At 57.7% G+C, this 11,339-nt stretch overlaps 2 protein-coding genes across 2 annotated transcripts in view; one reads left to right on the top strand and one right to left on the bottom strand.

The window, feature by feature from the left end:
- Positions 1-1,314, top strand: part of CLCN6 (chloride voltage-gated channel 6) — a 31,768-nt gene extending 30,454 nt beyond the window's left edge. The window contains exon 23 of the mRNA XM_008151783.3: positions 256-1,314. Coding sequence (XP_008150005.2) covers positions 256-336 — 81 coding nt within the window. The 3' untranslated portion in view covers positions 337-1,314. The remainder of the gene's footprint in view (positions 1-255) is intronic.
- A 6,786-nt stretch (positions 1,315-8,100) lies between these two features.
- On the bottom strand, positions 8,101-9,188 carry NPPA (natriuretic peptide A). Its single transcript, XM_008151874.3, has 3 exons — positions 9,066-9,188; positions 8,636-8,962; positions 8,101-8,112 (listed from the first exon to the last, which is right to left on the bottom strand). The coding sequence occupies exons 1-3, from the start codon at positions 9,186-9,188 to the stop codon at positions 8,101-8,103; spliced, it is 462 nt and encodes a 153-aa protein (XP_008150096.1).
- Positions 9,189-11,339: the final 2,151 nt, after the last annotated feature.

Genomic DNA, 11,339 nt, shown 5'->3' on the forward strand with positions numbered 1-11,339 from the left:
GGAGCATGTGCCCTGGCTACACAGATGCACAAATTCAGATGGTCACCGGCCTCCCCTTTAGGAGCCCTGGTTATCTGTATCCTGTTCCATAGAGATCAGGTGACCTTTGAAGTGGGTGTCATGATGTCGTGTCTGCGTACAGGACCCCGTCTGTCCTCCACCCTCCTGACAGACTGGGCCAGCTCCGTCTGCTCCTGGTCTTGCCCACTGCGTTTGACTCGGCAGGTGACTTAGGTCTTTTTCTCCTCATCCTAGATCGTTGGGATCATCACCCGACACAACCTGACATACGAATTCCTGCAGGCCCGGCTGCGGCAGCACTACCAGACCATCTGAGGCTCGGCCTCATCCACAGGCCAGCGCCCTCCTGGAGCTCCGGGGAGGCAGCTCTGCTCTGCCACGGTTGGCGGGGCTGCCCCAGGGCACGGCAGAGCCCCGTCACCCCTCGCTCGGAAAGCCTGCCGCCATCGAACGCTTGCTGGTCTAGATCCTGGGGATGGTTTGGCCCGTCAGAGTTTGGACTTGTCTGACTTCCTCAGCAAGTATCTTCCTGTTCCCTGCTCCCCGAGCTCCTTCCATCCAGGTCGGCACAGGCCCCAGCCCCTGCCCCACGAATGCCAGGACTCGAGAGAGGTCAGGCCTCACCGCTGGGGGGTGACACCCGAGCAGTGTTCCTGCTCCTCCGCTGCTTTCCTGGGGGACCCCACTCTGCTTAAACCATGAGGGAGGGATGTGGCCACGGCAAGCACTGGAGAAACGCCAGTTGCAAAATGACGTGAATGACTAGCTCCGGAGCTGGGCGCTGAGAAGAAGGCCCACGCTCAGGGAGGCCTTCCTCACGGCTCCCGCTCGGCCTGCAGGTTCACTGAGGGGGATGCGCTGCTTCCGGGCTGAGCTCAGCTCTGGCCCCTGTGGTTTCAGTCTCCTTAGAACCCCCCCCCCCCCCCAAGAAGCACGAAGCATTAACCCCACTAATCGTCCCTGAGCAGTGGATCTGACAGTGGGGCCAGCTTTACATCTGCCCTGGTCTTAACATTCCAGCTTTCTCTCCACTTCCCAAGTGACGCACGGTCCCCGGGTGACGCAATTTTACCGCGATTCGTCCCTGCTCCGTTCACCTCCACGGAATCCCTAAACTTCCCCCGTTTGCCTCATCTTCCTGGGAAAGCCCAGAGGATCTTGATGCGCCTCCCCCCAAGTGAACTAAATAAAAGCAGACCCCCCAAGTTAACTAAGAGCAGGCTCCCCCATTTTAACAAAGAGCAGGTCCCCCCAGTTTAACTAAGAGCAGGCCCCCCAATTTAACTAAGAGCAGGCCCCCCCAGTTTAACTAAGAGCAGGCCCCCCAATTTAACTAAGAGCAGGCCCCCCCAAGTTAACTAAGAGCAGGCCCCCCCAAGTTAACTAAGAGCAGGCTCCCCCATTTTAACAAAGAGCAGATCCCCCCCAGTTTAACTAAGAGCAGGCCCCCCCAATTTAAGTAAGAGCAGGGCCCCTAGATAAACCGCTCGGCTCTGGAGAACGGTACGGTTACTTCCAAGTGGGAAGGAGGGAGTCTGAGCCAGCGACCGTCACAAGGTACGAGATGCGGCTTGAAAAGCCTGAGTGCGGCGATGAAGTGGATGTGTGTTCGAGGACGTGGGTGTCCGCACCCCACAGACCCCTGTCACTTCCCACTGCCACCCCCAACCTGCTGAGGGGCTCAGCAATGAAACTCAGGATGCTTCCTGCCAGGACGTCCCCAAGGCTTTCGCATCAAACCCAGGAAGCCTCCCTGTGTCTCAGTGGCTCAGCTTCTCCAGGCGGCTGGTCCTCTGCACAGGCCCCCGAGGTGGGCCTTTGGGCGTCGGCATTTGCTCTCACTGGCCTCTGCTCTCTCCACGATCACCAGCATCCGGGCCCATCAGGAACCCCGGGGCAGGTGGGCTTTGCACTCGAGGTGGCATTCGTTGGTGTTTCGTTCTCTCGTGCTTTAATCTGGGAGTTGCCTGAAGGCGTCCGTGTTGGCCCTGGCAACACTCCTCGCCCTCCACCTCGACTTGACTTCGATGGGAAGACCCTTTCAAGGGGTGGGTGTCGGCCTTTGCTCTGCCCGCTCCAGTGAAACCCACTTAGTGAGGGGCCTTGTCCAGCAGATGGCCCTCCGCCCCATCTTATCTCCTCCACCAAAAGTACTTTGAGGTCTGAGTGTGTCAGCTTCCTGGAGGCACGTGATTTGTGAAACGTGATGAACCCCCAGTGCGTCGTCCGGGAAATCACCAGGACCAAAGAGGCCAGCCCTTCTCAACGTGGTGTGAGCAGCCGCCACTTTGCTTTAGTGTTCAGAGCTTGCCCGCATTCTTTCCTCCTTTCGTGACGAAGGAAGCCAGTCGCACGTCAGGAGAATGGCGTGACCCCCTCACGGGAACTTGACCCTCTTCCCAGCCCTCCCTGAGAGGGGCCGGGCCAAGTTCTGCGGGGTGTCAGGGGACCTCTCGTCCTGGGCTGGGTCACCAGGAAATTGCCCTCGAGCACATCGCGTTGCTTTTAAGTCACCAGACATTAGTTCCCTTCGGTGTAGCCGAGATAGACGACAGAACGCAAACGCCTTCCCCCGGAGCTGGCTGGACGGCTGCCAGGGAGGGCCAGACCCAGGCCCCTCGGGAAAGGCGCTTCCTGCCCCCTGTGACGGCCATCCTCTCCTGGTGCCCAAAGACCACCATGCCCACTCGCAACAGGATACTGTAAGCCTGCGCCTCGGAAGTCTTAGAAACCTGCATTTCCAGCCCTCACCTGTGCCAGCACCCCGTGGCCTCCGGGGATCTGGTCCCTCCGTAGACGACAGCACGGGCTCCGGCCTTGGCTAGCGGAGGGACTGTGTTTGGTCCCCAGCTGCGGTCAAGAGAGATGGGGGGCTGCCGTCAAAGGAGATGGGGTAGAGGCCCCACGGCTGGGGGACTTGCACTCTGAGAGGTGATTTGCTCATGACCTTGTTTAACGCGTGGCTCCGGGCTGGAATGGACATGCCTGACCCAGCCGGCCACATGGCATGTCCGACGTGAGGTTGCACACCGATACCGCCCCGGGTGTCGGGAGCGGCCGGCGGCCGTGACGTTTGTGTGCGGATTGCACGCCTGCTGCGGCCTGGGCCGTGTGGACAGCAGCAGCTTCCTTTTTGTGTTTGCACTGTTTGTTTATACGTAACCTTAGCTAATTCCACTGTGTATATAAATTGTATTTTTTTAATTTGTAAAATCCTATTTTTATTTGAACTTTTAGAACTTGGAAGTTCTCATAACCTTACCGTGTCGGAATAAAACGTCTCCATCCGTCTCCTTCAGCCTGTCTCCACGATGTTCTTTAAAGGGGTGTTTTTATCTTACCCCCTTACTGATCTGTGAGAAGGGCAAGCTAGGCAGTGGCTTCATAGTCTCATCTCCTCGGTTTCCCGCAGGGCTCTCCACTCACAGGGTCCGCTCACTGCCTTGGAAACCAGGGGGTCCTGTGGGTGCTGGCAGACACCACCACGTCACCCCTCCTCCCAGTCTCCCTTCTCACTGACACTCAGACCTGATTACTGATGCTGGTCTCTTGTAAACACTGCCTGTTCTTCCCGTGCTGCTCCCAGCGATCGCGCAGAGCCCCCAGAGGGATCGGGAGAGACCCCAGCGATAGCGGAGAGACCAGCGGGATGGGGAGAGACTCCTCTCCCAGCGATCGCGGAGAGCCCCCAGCGGGATCGGGAGAGCCCCCAGCGGGATCGGAGAGCCCCCAGCGATAGCGGAGAGCCCCCAGCGGGATCGGAGAGCCCCCAGCGGGAGCGGAGAGCCCCCAGCGATAGCGGAGAGACCCCAGCGGGAGCGGAGAGCCCCCAGCGATCGCGGAGAGCCCCCAGCGGGATCGGAGAGCCCCCAGCGATAGCGGAGAGACCCCAGTGATAGCGGACAGACCCCAGCGGGATCGGAGAGCCCCAGCGGGATCGGAGAGCCCCCAGCGGGATTGGAGAGACCCCAGCGATAGCGGAGAGACCCCAGCGATAGCGGAGAGACCCCAGCGGGATCGGAGAGCCCCAGCGGGATCGGAGAGCCCCCAGCGATAGCGGAGAGCACCCAGCGATAGCGGAGAGACCCCAGCGGGAGCGGAGAGCCCCCAGCGGGAGCGGAGAGCCCCCAGCGGTAGCGGAGAGCCCCCAGCGGGATTGGAGAGACCCCAGGGAAAGCGGAGAGCCCCCAGCGGGATCGGAGAGCCCCCAGCGATCGCGGAGAGCCCCCAGCGGGATCGGAGAGCCCCCAGCGATAGCGGAGAGACCCCAGCGATAGCGGAGAGACCCCAGCGGGATCGGGAGAGACCCCAGCGATAGCGGAGAGCCCCCAGCGGGATCGGGAGAGCCCCCAGCGATAGCGGAGAGCCCCCAGCGGGATCGGGAGAGCCCCCAGCGATAGAGGAGAGCCCCCAGCGATAGAGGAGAGCCCCCAGCGATAGCGGAGAGACCCCAGCGGGATCGGGAGAGCCCCCAGCGATAGCGAACAGCCCCCAGCGGGATCGGAGAGCCCCCAGTGATAGCGGAGAGCCCCCAGCGGGATCGGGAGAGCCCCCAGCGATAGCGAACAGCCCCCAGAGAGCCCCCAGCGATAGCGGAGAGCCCCCAGCGGGATCGGAGAGCCCCCAGTGATCTCGGAGAGTCCCCAGCAGTCTCGGAGAGCCCGTTTATATTCCTGTGTTTAGGAATTTGCCCCACAAACAGATTCCCTGAGAACCAACAGAGGAAATGGAGCTGATGCTGAGCCTGTAGCGGTTCGGCTGTGGCCCTGTGGCCGGCTTCTGCCCGTGCCCTGTGCCATTGCTTTTTGTTCGCTTCGGGTCTTGCCAGAAACGTGCCTTTTTCTCTAACCGATCTGCTTGGAGCTGCCCTTCCAGCAGCGGAAAAATGGCCTCATGCGGCCCCTTCACCTACCCCCATGTTTCCTGTTTCTGGAGCATTTTCTGTGCATTTGGCACTCTGAGGCGGCCCACTGAGTCACGGTGACACGTTGCGAGTGTGGCCGCTCACCCTCCCTCCATCCGGGATCTCCCGCTCCCCGTGCCTGACCGCAGGGCCTGGGGTGGCCAGACGCTGCTTCCGGCCTCTCCCCTTGTCCTTGTCGCTCTGCTTCTCGGCTTCCTGCCCTCCGGTGTGTGAGGTCCACACAAGGGCCGTTCTCAGTGGAAGTGGGGAGGTCAGAGGTCTTCCCTCCTCTCTGCTCCCTAACCATCATTCCCTTCTGGCTTCCCCGTCCCTCCCTCGACAGGGAGCCAGTTGCTACTTTTTTACCCCTTTTCCCAATTTCCACACAAGACCAAGACAATCGGACTGATCTTTATTGAGCATTGACTGATCAGAAAATGTACTGCCCTCCTACAGATGTGCCTTTGTTAAAAAGCTGTAACCAAAAAGTACTAGGTGTGCAAAAATCATCTATTGCATGCAAACTACATTGGGTGTAACCAGAGAAAGGAAAGCGTAGATGCTTTTCTGTGCGCGGGGAGTGCCGAAGGGGCATTTACCCTCAGAGAGCTTGCAGCCCAGGGACAGACACAATTGCTACCAAGACAAACTGTCCTACTATAATAGCTATACAGCCTGGCCAGCGTGGCTCAGCGGTTGAGCATCAGCCTATGAATCAGGAGGTCACGGTTCAATTCCTGGTTAGGGCACATGCCCGGGGTTGCGGGCTCGATCCCCAGGAGGGGGCGTGCAGGAGGCAGCTGATCAATTATTCTCTCTCATCATTGATGTTTCTATCTCTCCCTTTCCCTTCCTCTCTGAAATCAATACAAATATATATATATACTAGAGACCCGGTGCACGACATTCATGCATGAAGGAGGGGTCCCTCAGCCCGGCCTGCACCTTCTCACAGTCCGGGACCACCGGGGGATGTCTGCTTGCCGGCTTAGGCCCGCTCCTAGGCCGGCAGGTGGACATCCACCAAGGGGTCCTTAGCGCTGCGGCGGAGGCGAGAGAGGCTCCCACCACCACTGCTGCGCTTGCCAGCCGTGAGCCCGGCTTCTGGCTGAGCGGCGCTCCCCCTATAGGAGCGCACTGACCACCAGGGGGCAGCTCCTGCATTAAGCGCCTGCCCCCTCATGGTCAGTGCGCATCATAGCGACTGGTCGTTCCGCCGTTCGGTCGATTTGCATATTAGCCTTTTATTACATAGGATATATATATATATAATAGTTATACACAAAACACTGCCAGTGAAGTTTAATTTATAATGGGCATGTGGTATCAGGGAAGGCTTCAGGGAGGAAGTGGCATTTGCAATGAGCCTTGAGGAAGACTGAGTAGATGTCCCCTGGAGAAAGGGTGTTCTAAGTGGAAGGAACGGCATACACAAGGGCACAGAGAAGCTGTCGTGTAGGTGTTGGGAAGAGTGTCACAGAAGCTGATCCAGAGAGAGAGGCGCAGGGAGGCGATGGTGGGAAACGGGTGTGAGGGCTACTCCCTGTTGCTGGTGAGCTTAGTGGCTGGTTGTTTCTGCTCAGGACACCTTTTCAGAAGCAGATACAACGGAACTGTCTTCTCCAGGGGCTCCCACCTCGGTAAGGTCTGCAAGTCCAGCACCTTGGGCCTGACTTAGTGAAAGGCAATGGCTATTTTTTAAACACGTGTCAGCACCCAAAAGGTGCATGAACTTGCAGTTTGTCAGCAGAGCAAACATTTCTTCCTTCACTTTGCTCAGCTTTTATTATTTTTTTAAAATATATTTTATTGATTTTTCACAGAGAGAAAGGGAGAGGGATAGAGAGTCAGAAACATCGATGAGAGAGAAACATCGATCAGCTGCCTCCTCCACACCCACCACTGGGAATGTGCCCACAACCAAGGTACATGCCCCTGACCGGAATCAAACCTGGGACCCTTCAGTCCATAGGCCGACGCTCTATCTACTGAGCCAAACCGGTTTCAGCTATTTTTTTTATTTTTTATTGTTTGAAGTATTACAAATAGGAGTACATATGTCTCCTTTTTTTCCCCCATTGACCTCCCCCCGGCCTCCCCTACCCCCTTGCTCAGCTTTTAAACCCAGTTCTTTGCCTCCTCTTCTTAAAACAGTAAGTGCAACTCACTCATTGCAGCAGCTGTCTCAAATGGATCAGAAAATGTAGTGCCCTCCTATAGATGTGCCTTTGTTAAAAAGCTGTAACCAAAAAGTACTAGGTGTGCAAAAATCGTCTATTGCATGCAAACTACTTTGGGTGTAACCAGAGAAAGGAAAGCGTAGATGTTTAAGTTTTCTTTTTCATAGAAAAGGATCCTGAATAAGAGCAAATCTGAAAAATAAGTGCCCTGTCAGTCTCTTTTTCAGGGCCTTTTTCAGGATCTGTGATGAGGCTGGAGTGAGAGAGCAGGTTCAGACCTGCAGTTTAAATCCAAACCCCCAAAAATAATAGAGGGAAGGAAGAAAGGGAGGGAGGAAGGAAGATATAATTTGTCCAAGTCCACAGAATGTACACCACCAAGAATGAACTCTGTGTAAACTATGGAATTTGGATGACAATGACGTGTCAACGCAGGTTCATCAGCTAACGAATGTGTCCTCCAGTGGGGGGTGTGGATGACGGGGAAGGCGGAGCATGTGAGAGGAAGGGGTCCCTGGGAAATGTGTCCTTTCTGCTCAATTTCGCTGTGAACCTAAAATTGCTCTAGAAACAAAGTTTATTAAAAGGAGGAAGAAAGGCACTGAGCATTCTTCTTTCCGACAAAAGGGAAAACGATAAGGAATACCAGGCTGCATTCTTTACCCACCCACCCCCACCCCCCTCTCCCCCAAAGAGAAAGAAAGCACACCCACACTGCGCTTTGGGCTTCTGTCCGAGGTGCTGAAGTTTATTCATTTTCAAACCTCTTTCAATCACAGGTGAGGAGTTACCGTAAAACTTAATGCACGGGGTGGGCGAGGCGGGGAAGCCACGGGTAAGCCATTTTATCTACATTTGGCATGAAATGTGAGACACGGCGACAGGCAGCATGAACAGGGAGCTCGTCACAACTCCGGTTGCCGGCAATGAGATGGGACAAAGAGGAGAGGCAGACCCGGGGGGCGAGGGTCTGTCGGAGTCCGCGGGGCCTGGCCACTATCTCCGGTACTACAAAGAAAACACAGGCACGTTCAGCGTGGTGGCCTGGCTCTCCCGGAAAAGTCGGCTTCATAGGACGGTGCTCACATCCCGCCAGCCCCCACTTCAGCCCCCCCTCCCCCATGACCCTCTGAGTTGCATGAGCCGCTAAACAAGTTGCTCGCTAGACACTCATAAGGTCAATCCTGGCCAATTTCAATCGACCTTTAGGATCTGACAGTTCCGGGGAGGCACATCACCTGCCAACCAGCAGTATGACGGCGGCTTGTTCCCATGGACACGTTAAGTGCCCGATGCTCAAGGCAGTTAACTTCTTTTTCTCAGCAAGCGGTAGCTAAGGATGAGGCCACTGTCCCTAGGTCCATGGGACAGGCCCCCAGGTGGGGCAGACACTTCCAAGGGAGCAGCATCTATGCTGGTCCCTCTCCTGCGGAAGGCATCCGCGCGGTGGTCTTCTATGACGACGCGTGAGACTCGGTGAAACCACACCTCCCTTCCTCCCCACCCCGTTTCCATCCCCGGTTCCTCTTACCCGGAAGCTGTTGCAGCCCAGGCCGCTCTGGGCTCCGATCCTGTCCATCCTGCCCCCGAAGCAGCTGGACCTCCGCAGGCTCCGAGGGGCGGCGAGCAGCGCCCTCAGCTTGCTTTTCAGGAGGGCAGACCTGTCGGAGGAGTCCCAGGGGCCCCGCCCAAGGGCACCCCCCTCTCGCGGGGCTGGGTTGACCTCCCCCGTCCAGGGAGGCATCTCGGGGAGGGGGCTGAGCGCGGCCCCAGCTTCCTCGTTCTGCTCGCTTAGTACTTGCGGGGGCATGACCTCGTCTTCTAAAGGCATCTTGTCCTCCAAATGGTCCAGCAAATTCTTGACGAAGGGAAAACACAGGGAAAGAAGGAGGGTCTCACTGACCGGCAGAGTCTCCCCAAGCCCACCCCCCCCCTCCCCCGGCCCCAGACCAAGCCCCTACCTTGAAATCCATCAGGTCGGCGTTGGCCACGGAGCTGTACACGGGGTTGGCTCTGGTCTGCCCTGGGAGCTGGGCCGCCAGGAGGAGGAGGAGGCTGGCGGCGATGGTGGAGAAGGAGCGCATGCTGGCGGCGGTCAGGGGGTGGTCTGCTGCTGGCTGCCTTGTCTCTCTCCTCTCCGGTTCCTCTCTACTGACCTTCGCTCGGCTCCGGCTCCCGGCTGCCCTGCGCCTCCTCTTTTATAGCCCCCCCGGCTCTCCAAGAGCGCAAGAGGGGCAGAACCCTCCCCATTCTGTCACTTGCCGCGATAAAGCAGCGGCGTGAGGAGCCAGCAGAAGATGCCCTTTTAAAGTTATCGGCCCAGCCGAGCTCTCCACAGCCCCTCCGCCTTGAGCAGCCCCAACCGCCTCCGGGAACCTCGGCTGCAAGAGCCACATTCTTGTTGATTTGCCTCAAGAGGTTCCCACTTCAAAGGTGTGAGAAGAGCAAAAAAGAGTCCTTGGTTATCTCACAGCAATGCGCCGCCTCCGCCTCGCTTCTTTCTCCTGGGCAACGGGACCCATGCCGGGAAGTCGCCCAGTTGGGCTGCCGCTCAGCTGTCAGGGGCTCCAAATAAGGGCGGGAGAGGAGGAAGTGCGGGCCGCCAGCCGCGAGGGACAAATTAGTCCAGATGCTCCCGCCGGCCTCACACCTGACTCGTCAGCGGCCAGGGCAGAGCCTCGCCGTCCACGGGGCTGCCCTCCCTGTTGGCAGCTGCTGTCAGCGGTCAGGGGGAGAGGGGGTGAATTTTCTGAGCACTAACTCAACCGGGGACCAAATGTGATGAACGCCCCAAGGATGCAGCTCCCAAATAGGAGCACCAAGAAAAGTGTGGGGAGCACAGTCATTCCTCTGCCGAGCTCCGCCCCCTTCGCCCCACGGCCCCTCCAAGGTGCGGAGAGACAGGCCCGGAGCGAATGCCTCTTTTCATGCTGCTGCTTGGAGGAGCTCAGATTCTTTGAGTGTGAAGCTTGTCATATCCCCAGGAGGCGGGTGGTATTGTACCGCTGACTGAAGAACAGAACTGAGACTAGGAACTTAGGTCACTTGCTCAAGGTCATAAGCAGCAGAACCAGGACTTGAACCCCAGGCCTGACAGCCACGCCCATGTGCTTAAGCCATTTCATGGAGACCGTGGCTCATTAGCAAGGTGGCTCCTTGCAAGGCCTTTGGTGAAGTCCCTGGTGAAATGCACCCTCTTCCCCTCTCTCAGGCTGCCTCTGAGCGGTACCTCGCCTCACCCCTGCCCAGGGACTGCAGCTTTGCGTTTGTGGCAGGTGTGTGTGTAGGTGTGTTTGTCTGTGTGTGTGTGTGTGTGTGTGTGTGTGTGTGTGTGTGGATTGTCTCCAGGACAAGTGCCACATCCGACCTCCTCGACCTCACTAACACACCTAACGCGTCTGCACAGGAGCTCAGGAAATGCGTGTTGGTGACCAGCTCCCTCCCAGCCAGACCCTCCCCCGCCGTGCTCACTCCTTGGCCCACGGGCAGCGAGAGCCGAATGTGGGGGTGTTTTATTCTGCGACAGGAGAAAGGAGCCCTCTTCAGTCACTGGTTTGGGTGGGCCAGACTCAGCTTGAAATCAAAAGGGGTGTCGTCCTGAGTAGAAGCTCTGGGGGCAAAGAACCATGGCATCCTGATGAGTCCCTGGAATGTGCCCAGAGCTTAATTGCTCGGTTGGCAGGGTTATTATTAGCAAAGAGGGTTCAGTGAGCAGCCGTGCCGGGAGGAACCGGGCTCCGGCTGCGTGCGTCACACAGCCGTCTCCTGGAGATGCCCTTTAGCACGGGCCTTTGATGCTGGCGAAGACCTCCGGGAGGGCGTCGATCGATCTCGATCGTGGCGGGCGGCTGCGGAGGGCCCACACTGCCCTGCGTCCTCAGCCACTTCCGGAGTCTGCAGGAGGCCCGAGGAGAAGAGGGAGTCCTGTCCAAGGTTCCAGAGAGAGAACTCAGAATTCATCCACCTCCTTTTACTCCAGTCGGGGTCCCTCTCCCAGAGTGAAGCTGGGATGGGCGTCAGTGTCAGCGCTGAGTGTCTGGTTAGCCAGGCTTGGTCTGTTGGATCACAGAAGGGGCTGGAAGGAAAAGAACGTTTTTGCTGCCCTGAGGACTTTGTATGGAACCAATACCACCTGCTGCGCTAACGGGACCCCCATAAAACACAGGCAGTTCCCAAATGCACCTATTCCCCCAAATCCCAGGAAATCCAGGGGCTTGAGCCTGAAACGGGCTTGA

The sequence above is a fragment of the Eptesicus fuscus genome, chromosome 9, assembly GCF_027574615.1.
Source record: "Eptesicus fuscus isolate TK198812 chromosome 9, DD_ASM_mEF_20220401, whole genome shotgun sequence".
Classification (NCBI taxonomy): Eukaryota; Metazoa; Chordata; class Mammalia; order Chiroptera; family Vespertilionidae; genus Eptesicus; species Eptesicus fuscus.